Below are 24750 nucleotides of genomic sequence, written 5' to 3'. Positions count from 1 at the left end.
TATATACATTGAGCATGAAAATCCATGCCAGTTGCACAATGACCGCAAAAAGAGGTTGCCATAATTTTTGTAAACAACTCTCGCTCAAGGTAAGTGGAAGCGCAAGAGAGAAGATGCACGCATTGTTACGTGCGATGAATAATGACAAAGCTTGGCAGCTGCGACACTTATACAGTTTATGTGCAGTTTAGGCATTTCGTAGTTTCATTTCATTATGCCCAAAAATTTACACTTCATCTCCTCAAAATTGCCGCTATTGGTCTAATGAAAATCCTCACTGTGGATGAGATAAGAACATACGCAATATCCTAAAAAAGTTAATTCTTGGACAGGAATTGTTGAGAATTGTTGCTCCTGGTATCGTAGCAACGACTTGTTTATTGAAATGTTTTCTTTCGATGACAGTTTGCTTCACACGACATTTTATATTTATTATCGCGTGAAAATACAGAAATGAAATTAACAAAAATTAATTTAGACGATTCTAGTGACAGTGAATTAGAATACAACAAGGACGAACTTGTCATCCTGGTGAGAGAAAAAATAGTATACGCACCACGGGAGAAATCTAGGGTATTCTTGCCCGCGATGTTTGTCACCGCTATCGGAGTGACAAAAATCGCGAGCGAGGATGCCCTATTTTTTCCCTAGGTGACTAATATAATATTTTTTTTTTAAATTATCAAGCAATAATAATAAAATTATTTTTTTAATGTTAATTTTTGTAACACTAATACTGTCTTGAGAGTTTCTCTCACTGTTCTATCATTTATTTTTAAACGAACTTATTCCATTTGACTGTCATAGCACAAAATTCGTAGAGGTCAAAATTATCAAATATTTTTTATGTTGTATCCGATATAATTGAGGTGATTCCTATTTAATGTATGTAATAAATAACTCAAACATGAAAATGGGGACTAGATGTTAAAACTACTGTCCTCGCAATAGCTTATATCCGTAAATATTAATAGAAAATATTGATTTTTACAGAACTAAAAGATCTATTATAGATGTTCCTTTGAAAATCGACATTGGACCAGATGGAAAACAGGTGACAGAGTTTAGTTAAGTTTCACTATAACTATCGTAAAGTGGTATTATTAAGTCCATCATTCTTTGTATCACTGGATAATAATTGTATAACTCTGCTGTAATGAAATTTATTGAAATGAAATAGAACAAATAAATGCCTGTGGAATACATATCTTTGTGTTAATTACAAAAAGTTTTAGCAATATTAAAAAAAATTTAACTACAATCTATCCTAAAAATAAGTTGAGCTATTATTTGTGAGGTTTGTTATAAACAGAATCATTAAAACTAATTTCGAATAGAATAAGTAGGTTATTCTTACCTACTTCGTGTAATGTATCTTCGGTTTAACCAATGATTATTGACCATATTCGTTATATTAAAACATCAAAACTACTTTGAAATAAACTATTTATTAAATAATAAAATAAGTGTTAAAACGTGGTTTCAATAATCAGTCGACCATACTGTAACGAAAGCAAGAATATAAGACATCTATCTATTTACCACTCTGAAAAATCCTATTGTATAAAAGGTTATAATTATCTAAAAGTACGATCGTTAGACTCCTATCGATACAAAATAAAGTACGTAATTTGATACCTTGATGGAATTCAAGTGTTCAAGAAACACCCGGAATCAATCATTTATGATATGGGTCCCTATTAGGATCGTGAACCATAAATCTCAACGAATACAATAAACCTTAAATTTGAGTAGCTAAATTTATGATTCTTCACAGTCACATGAATATAAGACAAAAATTTGGTAATCCGAGAGGATACGTTAATGGAGGGTGAAGTAAGGTACACTTTTGTGACCTTCAATCAAATGACTCACAGATCATAATGGTTCGCATTGCGGTAGAGTTAATTTGCACACAAGTGATTGTATCTTTGTCTAGGTTATATTTGTGCATATGTTTTTAAATTTAAATAATTTTAAGTGGGAAATTTTTATGTCAAAACAGTTCGTACTTGGATATGCAACTAATTAGTATTCTGACTTGGATACAACTTAATGATATTTAACTGCACGCATTTTTTAATAGCGTCAATTTTCGCTTGGAATTTATTTTATTTTAGACCGTTCCACTCCCATTTCATTTTATTTATTTGTACAAGAACTCTATGTGTACTATAGCACTGCCTAGTAATCTAATTTTAAATCCACTCCTTTTTGTTCCAGTATTCTGTATGGAAACTTTTCTCCATTTCAATCGGTGGTATATTCTACAAATCCAGTCATTCATTTGTGAGGGAGTATTTTTCTTCACATTCATCCCCTAATCTTCCTCATACACTTTCCACCGCTATGTGAAAACATTTATGGGGACTTCATGGAAAACTTTCAATTACAAAACTTGTTTATACTAACATCCTAATATTATACAGGATGTTTCTTGTAAGTAAAATCCAACAAATGCACAGTTTGAATTATTATCTTATTTATAAAAAAAAAACACGCTAAAATTAAACACTGAACCATTGATTAAGACCAATATACTCGGTTATATCTTACAAGTTAACGAAACTACAGGCTTCTCTACGATTCAAGAGCTTATTTCCTCCTCTCATACTTCCGGCTTATATTAATCTGTCACATCTTTGAGGTCGATAACTTTTCTTAAACCCCTCCCATCTTAAAATCGACACCTTCATGAAACAGTATATTTTCAAAAACTTGTCAATATGATTGAATAATGGGGTAACGCCACCAAACAATCTCCTACGTGTAGGAGGTCTGTGTGTCTTGCTCTGGTCAGTACGAATTTCGCTAGCGATCTTATTTTCACGCTACTATTTATAGTCTTGAAAAAGGCTTAAAACAAGAGGAATCTTTCCCATTCTTGGTGAATTGTTTTGGCCAGAATTCTCTTTGTAACATTGTGCAAAGAAAGAGCGGTGTTACATCAGTTTAATTTGAGATAGAACAAAATTCATTATCGGCTATCTTAGAAAACACTGAAGCTTTAATAGAATTGTGACCGGAGATCGTTCCATGATTATAGAATTTAATAACAGACGTAGCAGCAACATCGTTAAGGGCGATGAATCGTGGTTGTATCACAATTATCCTTGACCCAAAAGAAGTCGATGATTTGGTACTTTGAAGGGTATGAAGGTTATGAAAAGCTTCCGAGGTCGACGATATAACAGCGACAAGTTTATTAATGTGAGGGATATTTTATAATTCATGATAAAAATAGATATTACAAATTAAACATACTCACGATGTATAGATAAGCGATTTTATACACTTGACGTCTTGGTTTAAACACGGTTTTTTCAGCAATTTGTTTTGCAACAACGTGGCTAGCCCATAGAAAACAAAAAATATTGGAGACGTCCCCAAAATCTCTTTGAAACTGAAGTAATGGTCGTAAAGAATCAACGATCTGGACTAAGTTGTTATATAAAGAGTATCAAGCTGTTGAAATAAAATAAGAAAAAATCTTGGTTCAGAAACACTAGAGTGTATTTTAAAGAAGAATGGAAAATACGATATAAATCGAAAAAAGGAAATCTTCTAGCTCTGCTTTCATTTATTATCAATATATGACCTGTAGACAATGATTTAAACAAAGAAATGTTCCCTAAAGGCCGATGAAGAAAATAACAATATTTGTAATAAAACCGATACAAGAATAGAAGATGCTACAATCTCGTAGATATTGAATGGACATGTGGCGTGAAACTTCATTATAACATCTATAAGATAAACGTAAAAATGAATGCATTGGAGACCAAAAGAATGCACAGGGTGTGCAGAGCGAGCGATTTATAGATCGCGGAACGCCTCAACTCTCAATTCCAATAATCATTTTGGCGATGAATCCCGATGTGCACGAATATGATCTTTCAATTGTGAATTGAAATTCAACTTCTCTTTTGTTAATCTGTCTAAAGTCTCGGAGCAAACTTGGTACTCACCCGTCTCAGTTACAAATCATCTGTTAAGATGCTACAAGATTTTTAGTTTTTTACTAAGCTATGGAAACAATATATATCATATCTGGACCAACAACTGTGTCTACTTTTTGCGAATTTCCTTCTTTTTTAAAGACTAAACATTGAACAAAATATGAATGCCTTGTTCAGGATCGACTATCTCACTAAAGAGGCTTCAGTAGCAGAATGACAAAACCGAATGGATTTAATCTTGTTATTTTTTGTTTTTTTTTTCACAATTTGTATTTGTAAGTTTGAACAACAAATTATATTGTTGATTACACAGATGAAATTCATCAATCTTATTAGGAGATAATATAAGGGATATTGAGTGTTGTTGCAACGTAAATCAGGGTTCATACCAATTGAAACTTTGCGGGCAGACTTAAGCTTCCACACCGATGGTATATAATATTAATATCCGGTTATATTATGTTAATATTGAAGTTGTGGGGCGACTGCATTAATGTCACCTCATTTCTCTTCTAATGCATTTGCTGCATTTTTCAAGATAAATTTCCATTCAACCAATATTTGTAAAATATTTATTAATTGATTGTATTTACTTTAAGATGAACAAACAAATTGTTATATTATAGAATGGCATCTTTTAAAAATAGGTGACACAAATAGCAAAGTGTACATAAGTATTTGTATTATCTAATCTTTTTATTAACATAATCCTGTATTCTGGTTAAATTATGCTTGCATCATAATATAGAGACATCTCTGTCATTATATTAAATATTATCAGTTATTCTAGCAGAAAGTCATTGAATTATGATCTAAAAAAATGTATTTGTGGAGATGTATTAGTTAGGCGTATTCGTTAAAAAAATAAATATAATGATGTCTGTCCAACATTATATCAATGAATTTTTCGAGCTTAAAGTAAAAACCTACCTTATAACTAATTAAATAGAAAAAACAAGAGCTCACAAATAATTATGTGAGTTTTTGACATTAAAAATCCCAACACTCCATAAAATGACTACGATAACCATGAAAAGTACGACAACGGTAAAAAGGAAATTTTATATTTTAATTTAGTAATTGCTATCCAATACGGGGACTAAATAACTAAAGGTGATCTGGTATAGTATAATGAAACCAAAAATATATAATCAATAAATAATAACGAGAAAATAATAATCGGGGTTCAGTGGCTTTTTCATGCTTGACTAGAGTCCAAGTAAAAAGTGATAGCTTGGTTTCTTTGAGTAATGATACGACCCTATTATTTTCTAGAGCTTAAATGATTAAGTTACTGAATTCCCGATCATCCTTTTTGAAAACTCAAATATTAACGTCATCAATTAAAAATAGATAATATACAGAAGCAGAACTATAATAGAAAGAATACATTAGGGATAATGCAACTTAAGCTAAATATTAAATACAGAAATTTGTTTAGTCGAAGAAATTTATTATTGTATTTACCTAAAGAAACAAACTGCGGATTTCACTTATTATATCATTTTGATAATCATAAATCTTTGAATGGATTTATATTTTGGATAATTCCGAATTGATTCTGTCAACAGTTAACCTGTATAACATATTTTAAATTCTGGTCCAAAGTTTTATGTTAATTCCTCATTAAATTCTCGAAACGATATAAGTAAACATAAGTTTTTGTCTTCACAAATATAGAATATTCTTAGCTGCATACTAGACATATTTCGTTATTCTACATGTACTCGAATTATAAAAGAAAGTGTAAAGTGTGCATGTCGAGTGCGAGTTATATGATGAAATGACTCTGAGTCCCTTATCCTTGAAGAAGTTTCCCATTTTCACCTTAACGACGTACTTTTGAAAATATTAAGCCTGGAAGTTTCTGATTCTTCTTAGAAATATCACTTCAGATCATTTGTACATAATGTAGGAAACTCGTCTATAAATAGACGATAGGGAATAATAAAATATGAGCTGTATTTATTCACCCAGTCTCTCCGATTATTATATTTCATTTCAATGAGCCATTCTAAAGTTAACCATATGTACTAAGCCCCTTGGACGCACTTGCAAATACAACAACCCTATTAAAAATCATCCGAACCCTGCAGTGGAAACGAATACTATATCAGGCCTATCCAAAATCAATTCAAAATCAACATAATCTATCAATAGAAATTCCTAACCTATTAAAAAGTTCAATGTTAATCTCTTTATGGGAGAATCATTAATTTTGTACCAAGGGCAGCGATGCAATAAAAATAAACAGTGAAGTGTGAGTATTAAAGAGATGCGTTCACCGAATATAAATCGAGAATACAAGGTTTAACTTGTACTGGTGTATAAAAAGTTTTGAGTTATATTAAAGTATACATTGCTAAAACGTAAAACAAAAAAAAAATCTTAGCAAAACATCGAAACAAAAATAACTGTGCAAAAAGGAAACATTTGAAAGGCTCAAGGTATATTTATGTACTTAGAAACGAGAATAAGTTTCGTGAGAAGCAGATAAATTGAAAGATAAGTGAATAAACGAATTTAAGAATCAAGCATTGTTATATAATGTCATAATGAGTGATTTGAAATGCCAGCCACTCAATGTGCAATGCAATGCCAGACGCAATATTTTTTTATCAAAAGCATACGGAGATGAAGTTCAGCCGATTGTTTCATGGAAAATCTCGCAATTGCAACATTATCGCTTTGGTGCCATTTATAATGGTGCAAGTTGCAATTCTAGGGAGAAGTCTAGTTACTTTTGGCGTAGGAGCCTGTCTATTAGGTAGTATCCAAAGCAAGGCAGGAGACTTGCATGTTGTCAAACGACGGACAATATTAATGTATGAAATATTTAGACGTTGGAAAAAATTGGATGTAATTTCTTGCGCGTTGTCTTGCACCATATGTCAACCTCAAAGAGTCCTGCATTTCTCATGGTAAATTTTACGTTGCTTTAAAATAGAACATTTAAAAACTTTTTTATCTGTACACTGAATGTTTACATCAAATGAGCTCACATCAAATACAAACTTGACAGATACCTATTATACAGAGAGGAGTATGACGATTTCTGAAAGAAATAGTAGATATAGTCACAAGCACTAGTATAGTTTTCATAAAATTTCAGTATTAACCTCGAAATTATCCAATTTGTTGGAAAATATGTCTTGAAAATATAGGCCTGCCACAAGTAACCAGAGGAAATAAGGCATAATTCAATCCACTAGATTTAATTTTATATTTTATGTCAATCTTTAATTTCATGTCATGGATCTACTTTTACATTAAATTGTTCTTCACCCATGATTATATAAAGGATTGAATGTACCAATATTCCGGATGCTGGAAAACTCAATTCCAAAATCATAAGAAAAAAAGGAAAGAACTGTTAAATGATGATCTAGATATTCTAGTCATAGGAACTAAAGTTTTGAGTATGGCAACACTAATATGAACTATTCTACGACTTTCGACGTGGATTAAACCAGCTTCTTTTTCATCAGACCATCTAGAACCACTATGTTTCGCTGATTTTCCATATTCAATCGTGATCACACTTCGCTACAAGATGAATTTCGTGAAAGTTGTCCAAAATCGACTGTTGTGCCAGAAAACATCGATGAGGTGCGAAAACTGATATTTCAAGATCGCCATGTGATATACCATGAGATTGAGGTATACTTGGGCATTAATGAAAATTCGGCCGTCAAAAGATTTGTTCGCGTTCGATACCGCATACTTTGAGAATCGCTTAAAAAAAGGTCGTGTCCATTCGGTGCAAAAAAATGCTGAAAAAATTCAATCGCGGCACTTCAATAGACGTCTTTAAAATCCTGAAAGGCAACAAATGATGGATCTCTGTATATAAACCCGAAACTAAACAAGAATCGAGTGTATGGAGTGTCTTTCAAGACGAGTCAAATCCAACAAAACTTGTTTGTGCACAAAGCAATTCGAAGCAAATGATCTGAATTATTGACCAGCTTTTAAAAAATCAGGAAAACCAATCTGAAAAACAATAAAATTATGAATATTTCTTTTTATTTGTCTATCTCAAAGCTTATGTAGCCACTCTAGTAATACTAGAAATATGTTTTGTGTCTGTTTAATATTGTTTAACGTTTGAAATATGTTTAAAATAATTTCAATTCTATTTATTTGATGGAATTCCCACTCGATATTTCCGGCGTTTCAAAATTCTCTGTTAATTCCAATAGTTCCCTTTTCTCTTTTAAATGGAAATGTGAATAAACGATACAAATGTTAAATTTTCATGGAAATAGCATGAAATGAGTAGTGATTATTGTATCTTCACTCCTCATACATTTTACGACGTGCCTGTTTGTTTAACACGTTATTAGAGAGATTATATTCGATTTACGTCAGTCTACAAACGGATATTTGTTAAAGATACGATCAATGACCAAACAAAATAATCATAAAATTCACAGACATGTGTAGATTTTACATCTCTTTGAACATTAAATTCATATCTCAATATAAACTTGGGGACTTTCAGTTGAGCATCAGATTATTTGAATACAAGTTATTGTCTGTCATTTATTCTTCAGTGTAACTGAAAGTTACTGTTTGTATCGCTCAGTATACTTTTAAACACAAATCTGAAATGGATGCTTCAGACAGCAATAAAAGTAATAAAAATAAAAATTGTGGACCTATTGGTAACACACGACAGGAAAAGAAGACACGAACAAGAACAAAAAGAGATTTAACAGAAGTACCAATTAGAATAAATATTGGACCAGATGGGAAGGAGGAAGAAGAATTTAAGTGAACTATATCAATTTCTTATGCGTATTAAGTGGTACTAGATGATGTATGTTTTAGTTATTGTGAGTATTTTGAAACCATTGAGTGGAATTTGATATTTCACAAATTTATGTTTTTCACTTATAAACAGACAGGTTTATTTATCAAAATTGTAACCTGTTACTCAAATTAGAAATAAAATTTTAAGTAATATTCTTTATTTTATTTAGATTAAATACGTTTTTATTTGGTTTTTAATAAATTAATATATTTTCAAAAAAAGTGCAATTGTTATTCAAATGAAAATCTTGCATTCAATAACTTTTTTGAAATTCGATTCAATTGTTTTTAATGTAAGAGTTTGCTGATCGTTGAATTTGCGAAATATATTGTTTATAAGAAACTTTATAACTTACATAAAATGGACACTTACTGATTTATGTTTCACATTTGTCTGTATATTATATCTTAATATTAACTGTACTTTCCGTTATACCAGAATAACTATTACGTAATTTGCGGCAAATCTGATAAATGTTTGCACTATATTAAAAATTTGGTACCAAAATATAGCTCATGAGGTTGATATTCCAAAGGATTATTCCATTATTAGTATTCCATCTTTGTTTAAATATCAGAGGAAATTGAATTTCTGATATCTAGTGGAGATTCTTCTTAATACTCGAAATTTCAATAGATAAAATGGACTAATTCGAAGGTAAAAAGCAAATATATCTATCAAAATGAATCTATGAAATATACGAGTATTAACAACTCAAACTCTCAAAATATCGGTTGTAATTTACATACTTTGGATACAATTGAAGAAAACTTTTGGTTGTCCTATAAAAACATTTCCTATCATAACTTTACCTTCAGATAATGTGAGGAGTTCCTAACTAACTAAGCAGATAATTACGTTGAAAAAACATCATATTAATCTATTGGCAAAAGGAGAAATTCGTTAATTACTTTTCATACATTCTAATAATCAAAAAAATGTTTCATAATAAAAAATGATGTTGATGATATGGTTAATAATCTAGCAAGGAATTCGAGACTTTTCTAAAGTTGCAATAAGCTCTCTCAATATATAGGAAAATAAGAAACGAACGTTCATTGTTATCAAAAAGCAAGTAACAGCTAATCTGAAAAGAGACATGAACACCGCTCATCCACTTTACCTAATTTTGATATACATTCTACATATACATTCCACATACACATATGAGTATTTGTCATGAAAACTATGAAAGTCAAAAGGGCAACGATTTTCTTCAAATTGTTAATGATCCTAATTGATATCTGAACAATAATATAATTTTTTAGCGTAACAACTATAGTAAAACTTTAATAGTGGCAAAGATCTTTTGATGTTATTCATATGAAATACATTATATAACGATAACGCCATATGCTCTGTACACATTTCTCCGAACATCTTAATCAATAAAACAATAATCCTTCCAGTCCTAACTGACCGAAACCTGAACCAGGGAATTCCAAGTTATTTTCTTCTGGGAATTCGAAGTCTGCTTCCTTTTGTAACCTACGTAATGTCCTAATAAACAGGTAATTAACTTGATCCTTTCCAATATACTTGGTACATGATTTAGGAAAAACCAACACACTTTCAGGAACCCTGGCGAGATGTTTTACATCGATGAGAAGCTCATACTGTCTCAAGACTTCGAAGCGATCAGATCTCAACAGAGCTACGCAGCTTCCAGAGATTCGGCTCGAGATTTAGTATAATTTTTCATTTTGTATATAATTTTATGTATATTGTTTTGTTTGGTATTTATGTAAATATAGTTTAATTAGTTATCGAACTTGTATTATTATGCTATCGCAATCCTCGACCCTAAGACTTGCGTAAATAATCATAATTGGTAAAAACTAGTTAGTAATAGTGCTAATTAAGAAAAATATCTCTCAAATTACGGTTCAATTACTATATAATTCATTCAAGCAAGTGTCAACGACATTGCCTATCAAGACATCAGTGGTAAAATATGTCTTTTTCCGGATGATACTAGTTTCTCTTGGAGCAACCCTGATGTTACGGTACTACATAGGACCACATCTAGCGACATAATTATCCTAAGTGTTTGTTGTAGACATTTCTTTGAAATGGGACTTACATATCGCCGCTTCATCTAAAAAATTAAGTTCTGTCTGTTTTACGCTAGCATCAGTTTCCAAGGAACTAAACTTATCAATCTTTCAGTTCTGTTTTGTACAACTCAATTTGAGCGAATCTTTAAACTACAAAAGAGAGCAGTTAGATATTTACTCTTAGGAACGCGAAGCACGTTTTTTATCTACCTAGTTCACGTTCAGAATTAGGTATCGGCTCTATACTGTCCAATGCAAAAAATGCACAATCATTTGCCAATCGAAATCAAACCTATAACACGTTTTCCCGCATTTTGCAAGAATTTGAAGGCATATTTACTGAAAAGTGTCTTCTACGCTGTAAACGACTTGTATTCAATTCTGATCATTTTACAAACTGACTTAATGTTGATACTGATTTTCAATACAAATTTTAGGTTTGCCGTATACTTAATTTTATTATCTGGTTGAATTCTTACGCATGTAGTGTATATTACATATAAAATTTTTCACATGTACATATTATATTTATTTTTAGATTTTATTTTATTTGTCTATTTATTCAATTATTAGTGAGTTTTTTTTAGTTGTCAACAAATTGTAAGAATTTCTGGACACTAAAGCAATTTCTCTCTAATTACTTATGTTTATCAACGAAACATGTTATCTCACGCTTTTGTGTAATTAGACGGTAAAGTTTCAATAAATAACAATAAATTGTACAAATGTTTGAGAAAAAATTTCGAATACGAGTTTTTTGTCTTTTCTGAGAAAAATTACCATAGTGATGGTGATATTTTTAACGCCATAAGAAAGTAACGATTTCGACGAACAAAAAACATGCGTAAATCAAGAAGATCTTTTCATTACGTATAACATTGTTATTTAACTTTTTTCCATAGAACTTGTATTTTTGTCGGAAATCGAGAATAGTTATTTTCCTAACAAGTGCGGAAAGTAATATTTTCCCGCACGTGACTGCAGTTGTTCGGGGAAGCAGTCAAGTGCGAAAAGACACTTTACACATTATTTTTTCTACAACCGTATATACAAAAAAGTATACCAACCCATTTTTCAAAAATTATTTTATTCCTACAAACATAATAATATACAAAACTACTAATTATTATAAATATTAATATTGAAAACACAATTTGTTGCATTCTGTAGACTAGTAAGAATTGCCGGTCCAGTGGATTGATTTAATGTGGTTTAATTTAGAAGAAGATTGTACTTATTCGGTCACTTCCAAGACGTTTTGAACAACTTTGACGTTTTAGTAATAATTACACCCAGGCTGGTTGTCATACCAACTAATATCAAACCCGAGTTGTTTTGTGACATTCCTTTGAAGAATGTACAAGGTTATATAAAAAATATCTGTATTATTTTATATTTTCAAAAAATTAAAAATGCTACAAAAAAGTAAAGGTTTGAATTTTATTTGATGAACTATTTCGTAAATATTTATTTACCTGCAGTAACAATAGTTATAACCTCTGAAGTAAAAACAAGCATAATGAGATTAGAATCAATTTCAAAGGGAGCAACTGTAAGCTTTGAAATTAGAGAGACCTATAAAGTGGTCAACGGTTGCCTTCTTCATCGCTTTTAAGTTGCTAACTTTTGGCCTCTAAAAGACTTCATGTATATTCACAACCACTTTACTTTTCTAAACAATTAGTAGCACTAACAGTTCTCATTCCGTCCCTAACAGAGAGAAGTGAAGGTGAAAACCATTTTACTTTCCCGAAAGGATTTAGGTCGTGGATTAAAATTTTGTGTTACATATTCACTTTGTAAAGAAAAAATATTGAGAAGCCACATCATTCAGACTTTACAGTAACCTCTTTGAAGGTAAACGGAAGTCAATAACTTTTAACAAATATAGAAATTCAGAATATTCCAGATAAAAACGTCATAAAATTTATGTGATTCGACGAAAATTATTGGCAAAAAATTATATTTACGTCATAGAGACTATAAACAGTTACGAAAGATCAAACAAAGTGTAGGTACACATAAAATTTCCAGTCTGGTCTAGGATTACTAAAATAAAGCAATATTTCTAGAAAAATTCAATTAACACTACAATATAAACTCTGTTGTTCACGGATCTATAGATCATTTGATAACGAACTGATATTGAGGTATAACCATAATATTCGTATAAATTGTGACGATAAAAGTAAACTTGTGATAGTTGTTACAAACCAAATTTGAGAATTTCATATCTAAAATAGAATCAGTGGAAACAATAAATAATTATCTAAAATGGATACACGTGAAAAGAGTAATGGAAATAAAAATAACAAAAGTGACAGTGAATCAAAGCATAACAGAAACCGTAGAAGAAGGGATATCACAGATATTCCACAAAGAACAAACACTGGACCAGATGGGAAAGAGCAAGAAGAATTCAAATAATTTGTGCTGAAAATCTTAAAGACTTTGTGTGTACATGGTTGTGATATGACGTGATTCTAAGCTTTCTAAGAATTTTTATGTACTTTATTTATTTTATAATAAAAATGTTTTTGATATATTTCATTTATATGTGTACTAGGTTTTGTGACGATCAGATATTAATGAGGAATAATGTGAAAAAATAGAATAGAGAATTGTCTGACACACTAGTTAACTTATCTGAGTCTAGATATTATGATTTTTCATCAACTCACGTGTTGATAATTTGAGATTTTGTGATAAAACAGTATTACCTAAAGCATTTTACTCAGCATGATAGAGGATTCATAATTATAATTCATTTATATAAGTTATAAGTTGATGAGTACGTTTACTACAAATTATACTCAGTGGAAAACTTCTTCATATTGGAAAATCAATAACAACAAATATATATAATTACCTCCAGCCAGTTTTTTCTTGTGAAATCTAAAAAATGTGTAATTGACAATAAATACAATAAATCTTCCTAAGATTCGCAAAACAATAACGAATGGTAAAAATAAATAAACTGGCGAATCATTTCATTAAACAATACAATAGATAATAACTAATAATATTTGTAGCTAAATACCAATTTTAATTACATATACAATAATTACATCACTCATAATAATTGTGATTTTGTAATATACTAAATTGTTTTCTATATTTACATAATGAAATTTTCCACGGAAAATTCTATCTCTAACGAATATCAGATAAATAGGATCAATTTCTTCAAATTTTTTCTTTATAGACCAATTTTTTAATGAATCATTTGATTTCAGATCTCCTTTGACAAAACATGAACAGGATTATTAACATATGGCACAGTATCAAATATTCTTAAAAAGGACTGAAGTGTATGATGGATCAAAATAACAATTTAATTGATAATGTTTCATTTTCGGAGAAGCCGACGTTTTATTTGAACGGCAAAATTGGCCTGATTAAAATCTAGGCTTGATTCAAGCATGTTATAAACAAAGGCCACAAAAAAGTGGGATGTGCGCAATTTTTTAAAGAGAACTTTTTTACAACGGTGGATAGAAAGAAGAGAAACATTAGAATGACCCTTCAGATTACCTGATCAAGGCCATGAGACTTATTTTTATGGGATTATTGAATGTACAAATTGTAGATTGAATTGGAAACATATAACTTATTACATTTATCATAATATTTATAATGATATGATATAATGTTTATAATAATAGAGTTCAGTGCTTTATACAACACACACACACAATTTGAGAATAGATTGGTTTGTTGGGGTTGGGTCGTATATTGCCAAAATTTATTTATTTGAACTTCCAATGATAATTGGTTTCATTATTTGAAAAATAACAGATTCAATAAAAAAATAAATCTCGCCTTTACTCAAGTCAATTTCTATAATTACAGAATAAACAAGGTTAGGATATGTAGAGTAAGTAAACACAACTCTATAAAAAGATTTGTTCACTTCAAAGTATTAACATGTATTCATGTGCATAATATTGCTGACGCCTCATTGTGACCATGGAAAATTTTATGTAAACTTTAAATGCAAACAAAAGTAAAAAATACTCGACATGAAACAGGGGCGTAACAAGCTTGGACTCTATGAAAAATTCGTGAGATATTTCTCTTGTCATGAGGAATATTTCATCTACTTTTTTGACTACAAGTTAAAATTACACCATTGTTTAATTGAATAGTAGAATTTTTTGTGATGAAGTTAAGCTAGACTATATAACAGAATTTAAATATTCGAACTATTTTGAAAATGGATCAATAATGTGAAAATGTAGTAATGCATATCAGAGAAAGAGATCCTAATAGTCTACGATCAGGTGGATACAAAATTCCAAACTCAAAATGTAAAGTAGTTTCCATTGGAAGGACATGAAGGTTATATGTAAAGTAATGACGCTTCTCAAACTAATTCCAAACAAATGAAATTTTAGAACCCATTTTTCATCTTCAATGAACAAGAGAACAGAAAACGGTTCTGTATTGTGTCATTAAAGAAATAGGTTTCACGTGATGGATGGATTGTTTTCTTCGAACAGATAATGGGGAACCCCAGCATCTCTTCTGATTATTCTAATCTGCTGTATTGAAGGAGGGAGCTCTTCGTTGGTCTGCTATGGATTTGCTTCCATTTCTATCCATATATGTAGAAACAGCATTAATTTTCTATCCCCCTTAGATTTTAAAAGCATTATTTTGTCATACATCGCTTTTTCATGGAAACTTCTTGCTCGATTTCGAAAATCACAAAATATATTATATAGATGACTTCAATCCATTTTAAATAGACTGTAATCTTGAGTACGTTCCTGTACAAAATTAATAGGAGACACATTTTTTTATCAAAACAACAGAACTCATCGTCCGTTGACATATGCATGTATTTATGGCAGTATTAAAAAATTAACATTAAAACCTTGCAACAATATTTGCCAAATGTTCTGTATAGAATGTTTGATTACTGTCGTATCTTATCATAGCTATAATTAGTGAGTCATAAAAAGTTATCACGACATAAAGATGTGGTTAAACTTAGTTTATCAACACCGTTAGTTCGAACAGTTGTCGTTTAACAGCAGAACCTTGACAATGGGAAATTCCAAGAGTAGTTATAAATTAGAAGGTGTGTCCAATTCAACACCAAACAAAAAACCTAATAACACTATTCCGGAGGTAAAAGAAGAAAAACCGATTGAAATTAAAGGCGAGGATCAGAATGAAAAGTTAACAAATGTTGTCGATGCCCAAGTGAGGACTAACAGCGCTGTCGATGAAAATGATAAAGAAGCTACATAATGATCGAAATAAAAAGGACATCAAAATTGTGTTTTCTCTATATTGTTGATAATCTATAAGTGAGAGTATAATAATATTGTTAAATAAATTATTATAGAAGTTTTTCAGTGTTTTAGTGTAGATATTATAAATATTAGGAATGTAATACGTGGTGAGTTGGAAACAGCTTAGTAAACGTTGTCCAAATAGGTATAGTATCAAGAGTTTCAATTTTTAAAAGATTGTTTTTTAATAAATATATTTTATTTGAATGAAACACAGTTCACAATAAAATATTGAAATATGAAATATTGTTCGAAATATCAAGTACCTTTTCCAATAATATTCCAAAAATAAGCAGGAAATGATAGTAAATGATATATATATTTATGATATTTATTACATTTATTACAAAGCTCCTTCTAGAAAAATTAATTATATTGTCGCAGTTGGAGCAGTTGATGACTAATATTTTTGTGAGTTACTGGTTTATATTTCCGAGAGGTCAGTTATTATTTGTCCATTAGATTTGCCAACTCATCAATTCCTTTGGTAAAAAATCTTAATTTTCATTTTGTTAAACTCCTAGCCTTGTTCCCCTTTATTTTGGTATTCCAATATATTTCTCTCTGATGATTTCTTCACAATTCTTAAATTTGTTACCGTACCAAGCCGGCTCAGAGTGTTTTCTTTGGTTTCTCAACATGCACATTGAAGAAGATTTGAAGTATTTGTTATTATTTTCTTAAGATATTTTGCACCGTTCGACTGATTACTATTTCTGTTGCTTTTTTTAGTCTTCCTCCGTTCAGATATTCTGATTTTTCGAGTACTGTTTCCGTTGTTTATTTCTTCTTCGCATTTTCTGTCCATATTCCCTGATAGACTAGAGTATTTGGAAATTGAAAAGGAAAATAGAGCGCAGTGCTGCAAGGATTTATAATAGATGCAAGGGACCAAGAAGAACTAGAAGACAAAGTGTAATGTTTCATTGACGAGTATCTCCAGTTTAAAATTGAGATGATAAAGGGGGTGAAACTAGATGAAAAGACATGTCTACTGTAGCTAACAAAAAAAGCAAAGAAAGAGAGTGCGATGAAAAACAAAAGTATGTTTAAAAAGGGAAAAAACTATACAAGATAACCTCTCAAGAATCATAGAGAGATACGAAAATAAAACAACAATCAAGGTTAGAGAAGAAAATGGAAATGGTGAAAATGTCAAGATATAAGTAGGAAAAGAGAAATGGGGTTGGGATGAAAAATAATGCACAATAAAGAATTTTGACAAAACCTCGAAAAACTAAAAGCAACAAACGACCTGGCAATGAAGAAGGATATAAAAAGAAAACAAAAAAACGAAAACTTCCGAAACCATGAAGAAAAACCAGGAAAGAAAACAAGAAAAAACAGAAAATAGAAATTAGAAGAACGGAACTTGAAACATCAAAACATTGCTGGCAGCCGAAACAACGGAAGAAATAATTAGAGAAGTAGCAAGATACAGTAGCACTCCAAGGTACGAAATAGGAGGAAAAGGTGTATGAAATTTATCACTTGGGTGAAAAGAGAAAGAGGATAAAGGGAAGAGCCTTTCTGATAAGTGATCTAAATTTTCTATAAAAATAGAGAATAAACAAGGACACATTTCTGTTTGATACAAGAAAATAAAAAACATTTAAGACAAATTGGAGCAAGTCCACATTAAAATATCTTAAAACAACATATTGATGATTATAGAATATTTTAATGTCACAATGGAGAAAGATAACATTTTGCATAACAGCTATCTCGTATTAGGAAAGTGTTTGGAACTGAGAGAAAATCATAAACGATGTACGGATCACTTGCTTGATGTAATAAAGATTGAATTGATAATAATAAACGAAAACCAGGGAATAGAACAACATAAGAGATGAACACACTCAGCATAGAACAAATGAATGGAGAGTATATCACAAAGGTACAAGAGAGGCCAATAACAGAGCACACTCAAAGATTAGGAATAAAAATGAAAAAACATTTTTATGGGGGGTGTAGGGAAGTATAGATGATAAGAACAAAGACTAAGCAAGTTGGTTGAGACCAAAACAGAATTGGAGAGCAATTGACAAAAAAAACGAAGGTTCAAGAAAAATAAAGGAATATTCAGAAATAAACGATAACATAGAGACAATAGGAAGTTATTTGAACTCATGAATTTACAAAACAGAACTAAAAAGTAACAGCCTAAAATAAAAGGAGGAAATTGGGAAAAATATTTCGTAGACTTGTCAAAAGTAGAGATAAAATCCGAGAGGAAAACAAAAGCAGAAGAGGAATTATCAAGAGTAAATACTATCAACAATGCTATTAAATTTACTTATCGAAGAACTAATAAAAGAAGTTGCAATTGAAAGGACCCTTACACGAACGTTTGTATATTCGGATAACATAGGACTAATGACAAGAATACAAAAATACTAGAAAAGTTACACTTAGGATAATATTAGAGGTAAAATAGGAGATTATAAATGAACGGAAAAAAGACTATAAGCACAAGAAGAAAAATAAAAGAAATAGGAGAGTACATGAAAAATGAAGAGCTTTAAGTTCTTATGAACCATACTAAATGAAAAAACTATGAAGAAAAAAGAACAAAAATATTGTTAGAATTTATTGGAAAGTTCCAAGGTGACTGATAGCGTGTTCTTATTCAAGTTCCACGTCAGACGACACATGTAAAATTGTTCTTTTCAAATATTTAGAACCTATTCGCTCTATTAAATGAACATTTGAAAATATGAATTGCGAACCTGGAAATTTTTAGCAAGATGTTAAACTAATCCTTTATATCTTTATTTGTTTTAATTAATCAACATTGGTATCTAGCTCTGTCGAAAGTATCCGTTAATCTTGTGTAAACATACACTTGTTCAAGTACAAAAACGTTGGCTCGATTTTTCAATATTGATATCGAATATACTTATGTATCCATCCAAAACCAATTGAAGCAATGTTTAACAAATTGTATGGTGACGAATTTTTGCATAATCACAATTCAAAAACATCGATGGCCTTGGTCACTTTTTTCGGTTCAGTTCTGTAAGCTATTAACGATAATACCGATAAGAATAATTGTTCAAATTACATTGATTCCTTTTTGTCTCTTCCAAATCATTTTTTATTAGAAAACTTACACTCTACAGTTTGTGCCTCAATTAAATGCTATAATCAATCTATCAAATCCAACTCTGTATATTTGTTGATAATAGTTCCTATAATCTCTAATCTACAAAGATAAGAATCTTTGATAAAAAAACGTTATTCGAAAATATTGTTTTCCACACATTAAGAATTGGTGTAATCATTTAGAGGAACATAATTTTTACAAATTATAATGGCCGAAGCACAAGAAATATGTGCAGGAGCAATAGAAAAAACGGGTGGAGAAACAGGTAGCGCTCAAGAAATATGTAGAGCCGTAAATACTCTAAACTTGGATGATTCCATAGACGAAAACAACAATTCGTCCGAAAATAACGAAATAAATGCTGAGTCTAACATAGAAGAAGATCCGTCAACAGAAGTGTTGTCTCTTGATAATGTAAGTACTTCATATAAAACGCAAATTTCGATACGTTGTTTCGATATATTGTTTATACATACCATGGTCAACGGTAATAGGTGGTAATTGATGTTACATACAATTTTTCCCATATTTTGAATTTTACCACTTTATATAATTTACTTTCAATAGATTATTATCCATGAGACGTAAATTAGTTTTAAGTATATTGAAGCCTTGTTTGTTTCATTATGAAATTATGCCAAATGAGATTATCGAAGCATTATTTGTTACCAATACTTTTTAAATGAAATGATTTTTGACATCTACGAGGTGTGATTCAAAGTATGATGAATGAATTTTCAATTCTTAACGGTGCATTTATTCCAACTAATTTGTCTCATACTCTCATGTATTGAGAAAAACAGTAACAAGAGGCAAATTAAATCCGTTTGACCCTATCAGTCTACTACTAAAGCCGCTTTAGAAAGATTTAAACTTTGTGAGATATGACTGATTCAAAAGTGGAAATGAGGAATAGACGAGGTCTTAAGAATTTGGATGCAACGAAAATATGTAAAAAAAATTTCAATTAATTCATGATTTTGTATGGCTCAGTCCAAAGCTGATTAGCATAAATGAGTGCCTTTATTTCAAGAGTTGATAAACAAATAATGCAGTCATACCTACGCCAGCGAACATTCAGAGTTAAAATGGAAAAGAACAATCCTGAACCCAAGCCAATCAATTCAATTGTATGACAAGGTAGTTTTTGTATCAGTGTTATATCTTTTCTATAAATGTTTTATTCGTCAATAAGAAATCATAATACCAACAATATTAGCATTTGGAACAAGAGTTGTAGCAATAAAGAGAATTAGAAGCTATCACAGTTAAGCTACAAAAGACAGTTGATAATATAGAGCACTGGTCTAAGAATTGTATGATATTGAATGAATATAAATTAGTACATATCTATCCTATTGAAAAGATACTAGAGCAACTCTGAATAACTCTAAATAACAGTTTTATCTTTATTGAAGAAAGAGCAAAATAACAAAATTAAACGGAAGGAACACGTTACAAAAAAAAACTAAACAGATTAAAATAAAGTACGGGTATTGGTTGATAGTTTGATACCTTTGTGGTAAATACTATTGATATGCAAGCATCCAAAATCGATGTACCTAAATGTATGGCCGCAACTAAAGAGGTAGATGAACAAAAAATGAATCATGAATAGAAACGCTCTAAAATTTAATATTAAGGAATTTCAGGTACTCTTTTGTATATTCAAAAATAAAAGATCAACATAGAGATCTCAAAATCCAATCAATTCCATATGAAATTAAAAATAACGAGTAGACCTGAAGAGGGGTTCCACAAACATCGAAACCCCTTGAAGTTTCTCAACTTATAGACAATCTAGTCTAGCTAGGAATTGAACTGTTTGAGCTAGTGGGATAGAAAAGTTGGTGTAAGCCAGACACAGTGCTGTATTCTGTTGCTACAACAAAGAAGTAAGATTATGTGAAAACCGAAAATTCTATTTTAGATTAGAACAAAAATACTTAGTAATCGTTCCAAGTAAGTAGTAATGGGGATTCTTGAACATTCGTATAGAATTAAAAAATTGTCTTCATCTGGATACGAATTTCATGGCCCAAATTGGTATTAGAGGTAAATGTTGGTTTTATGACTTTGACCTTAAGACAAAAATAGAGATTTATCTATAGAAAAATTGAATGAAAACAATGGAACAATTTTATTCTTGAGGTTTTCCTCTAAAATTCTTTTAGTCTGACTACATTTGACACTTAGACTCGATTTAGCACTATGCGATATCTGTTTCTTTCCAAAACTGAAAAATGTGTTAGAAATGACACCAAATCTATCATTAAGAAGACCACGATAAAGCCGATAGAAATAATTCGGAATTCGTTCATCCATTGATTCACGGTTTTTATAAGTTCATTGCTAGTGCGGGCAGTTATCCATATCGTCACGTTTATTTGTTTATATATCTTCCTAGATTTTCAGGTGTTAAGAAATATTTAAGAAATATATAATATAACAATAATATAGAAAGTTGCTTTAATTGGTTTATGTTGATAGAGTATTTTTTTGTAGTCAAACACTCATGAAATTATGTAGTTGCTTTCAGATAAAAATATTTTCACTGTTTTCAACCGTTCCTATATTAATCAGAAAACAATTGTATAATATTATTATTACATAATTTGTGATTATGATAATATTTGATAACGTTTTGATTAAACAAGATTGATTGCTCAGTAATTCTAATAATTTCAATAACAATTTCCTTCAATTTCATCAATATTATCAAAAGATAGTTCTTTTATACGAAAGTTTACATAATAATGAATTTCGTGAAGCATTTGATATTCTTGACACAAATATACTAAACTTTGTATTCTCTCTATTATTTTAAAAGCTATAGATAATTAAAAACCGTATTCGATTTTTTCCGATGTTACGATATAAACTATAATAGTCACGGAATTGTGTAACCTGAAAAAAATTGAATGTTTCGAGTAGGTACATTAGTAACGATTAGAAAGAAAAACAATATTCTAAGATTTTTCTGTGACAATAATATTAAATTTTTATGAGATAATGTTATATAAGAATTAAAATTTCAAATATTTTAAGAAAAGGTTAGAACATCGCTGTACTAAGTGTATAGAGGTGTAGGAGATATGTTGAAAAATGAAAATTATTATGCAAAAAAATATTTTAACTTTGGTACGTCAATGAATATAATAAAATATTATTTTTTTTATATAGCATAGCAAAATATGTTCCTAAAGCACTTTTGTAGGATCATGCAGTAAATTGAAAACAAAAGTGTATGAGACACGTGTTCGCTACAAAACAAGAGCATTTTAGAAATTTTCAAATGTGTCTCATAAATGATTTTTACCTTTACAGAAATTCTCTAAAAATGATTGTAAATTTTTGGATATCTTTTTGTGCGATTACATAGGTATATATAGAAATATAATTTTTTATTGATACCTTGAGTATTCAAGCAAATTTCTACGTTTTCAAGTACACAAATTACGGCTTCCAACATGACAGTTCTTAATATGTGATATTAGCGTATCTTATATTTTAAACAATTAACTATAATCACTAGAGAAACGAATCTGCAGATCGCCACGCCAAAAAACGCCTCCAATAATCCTTCGGAAAACCCAGTTGAGCTTGATAATGATCAAAACTAACTTCAAAAATCCAAGATTTATGAAAACAATCTACTTCTCTAATAGAGTCAAAATTGTCATATTCCTGTGTCCTCAAGCACATTCTCACCGGCTGCAGACAATACTGCACTTCTGTATGACCATATATCCTGATGTTCGGCTGGGATTCCTGTGTCAATAGGATCTTCTAACAATTCCATTGGTAACAGCACTGTTGCTATCTCCTACATTTCAAATATGTATATCAAATTATATTGTCTGCATATTATCTTGATAGATTTTCGCATAACTAAGGAAACTATGATAATGAACAGATAGAGTGCTGTCACAGGATCTAAAAGAAATTGAGGAGAACCATCAGGGTAGGTGAGATCACAAAATGATGGCAAATTACTTACGCTTTCTTTTTTTAAAATATATATTTATAACAAAATCTTATGAAAAGCGATTTAAGGAAATGATAACATACGTTTTTAACATTTATATACCTATTACCCTATTACCTATTATACATAAATATACCTGATGTAAATTTTAAATGAATAATTAGGAAAAATCCTTCTGAAATTATGAATTATTCCATGAGACTATAAATATGTCCAGAATATACTGTTTATACTACCACTAGACCAACATTCACAATAATACCTTCTTATGCACGTTTCAATAATCAAAGTAAATAGTTTACCTTCAGTGTCCGAAGACGATAACTTGGTTATCGATACGCATGTCAGACAGTGTAATTGTGAGTGTTGGTGTAGTAGTAGTGTGAAAATTTTGTTCAGTATGAATATTCCAGAAATTTCAAGTTCATACAACATCTGTTTCAGGCTGTAGATTCACAAGTAGAAGACGAAACAGATGGTCATGAAGACGAAACTTCACAATCCGAAGCCGAAATCGACGAGAAAAAAGCCGAGAAGACAGAAACACAAACAAAACAAGCCCTTTCAAAGTTCAAAGCTCGATCCCTGGGAGTTGCGCAGAATAGTACTACATTTGCGCCGCAAAGTCTTATAGATGTTCCAGATTATGCATATTCATTAGATGGAGGTTATCAAAGTGCTTGGTGATTTGAATTAACTTCAAATATCATAATTAATAGTATTATTTTGAAAAAAATTATTTTTATTCTTCAAGTTTTATCAAATAAATGTGTGATTGGAAAAGATCATATCATAATAGTTTTTTTAGTTACGTGAAGGATACAGAGAGGATCTTATCATCTATCGTTATAGCTTCCTTTTTTTATTTTTTCAATATTTTAGGATTATCAGTCAACGCAGTCATCAGGCGTTTTAGTTATGAGACGTTTTCTTAAAAACAATAAAATTTTATTTGTAAATAAAGATAAGATAGAACATCATATAAATTGTTATTTCGTCATTCATTTATCTATAAATGTGACAAAAGTATATATTCAAGAAATCCTTAAGGCACCTAGAGAGATATTGATGTTTAGGATTGTCTAATTAAATTTTTTTACGACTTATAATCGCTATAATTTTACAGATTATTTTTATCACTTTTATTACACATATACCTTTTTTCTTTCTTTAAGAGTATTAAATTTTCTCAATTGAATTAAAATTGACAAACAACACTCCTATGAGTCCACTACATCCGATTGTTTCAATTCAAAGAGGAGCTGTAAATAGCTTATGAACAGGTGGCTGCAAACTATCGGATGCGACACCAAACATTCTTCAGAGGGCCATTCAAGGTACTGGGATTTTCATTACCCTCGTAAAACACGTGAATTTTTTAAAGATCATGGGCACGGAATTAAATATGAAATCGCAGAATATACTTCAGAATTAATTCTGAGTATATCCGCTTAGGTATGGAAACAGTTGTGATAACTTACGAAGAAAAGAATCTAAATGATCTCAGTACAAGGGGTTTCT

The 24750-nt window shown here is 30.4% G+C and overlaps 2 protein-coding genes across 6 annotated transcripts in view; one reads left to right on the top strand and one right to left on the bottom strand.

Moving 5' to 3' along the window:
• Positions 1 to 24750, bottom strand: part of LOC130441952 (glucose transporter type 1) — a 537558-nt gene that overhangs the window by 74602 nt on the left and 438206 nt on the right. The window lies entirely within an intron of this gene.
• Positions 19366 to 24209, top strand: LOC130441956 (serine/threonine-protein kinase rio2-like). Its single transcript, XM_056775883.1, has 2 exons — positions 19366 to 19655; positions 23674 to 24209. The coding sequence occupies exons 1-2, from the start codon at positions 19449 to 19451 to the stop codon at positions 23914 to 23916; spliced, it is 450 nt and encodes a 149-aa protein (XP_056631861.1). The 5' UTR covers positions 19366 to 19448; the 3' UTR covers positions 23917 to 24209.

The sequence above is a fragment of the Diorhabda sublineata genome, chromosome 3 (assembly GCF_026230105.1).
Source record: "Diorhabda sublineata isolate icDioSubl1.1 chromosome 3, icDioSubl1.1, whole genome shotgun sequence".
In the NCBI taxonomy this organism is placed as follows: domain Eukaryota; kingdom Metazoa; phylum Arthropoda; class Insecta; order Coleoptera; family Chrysomelidae; genus Diorhabda; species Diorhabda sublineata.
The sequence above is the reverse complement of the archived record's forward strand: the minus strand, read 5'-3'. Positions and strand labels throughout refer to the sequence as shown.

Bases quoted from the DNA above. Each gene is read 5' to 3' on its own strand.
- LOC130441956 (XM_056775883.1), top strand. From the start codon at position 19,449: ATGGCCGAAGCACAAGAAATATGTGCAGGAGCAATAGAAAAAACGGGT. The intron at 19,656-23,673 runs GTAAGTACTTCA...CATCTGTTTCAG, and splicing joins AAGTGTTGTCTCTTGATAAT to GCTGTAGATTCACAAGTAGA.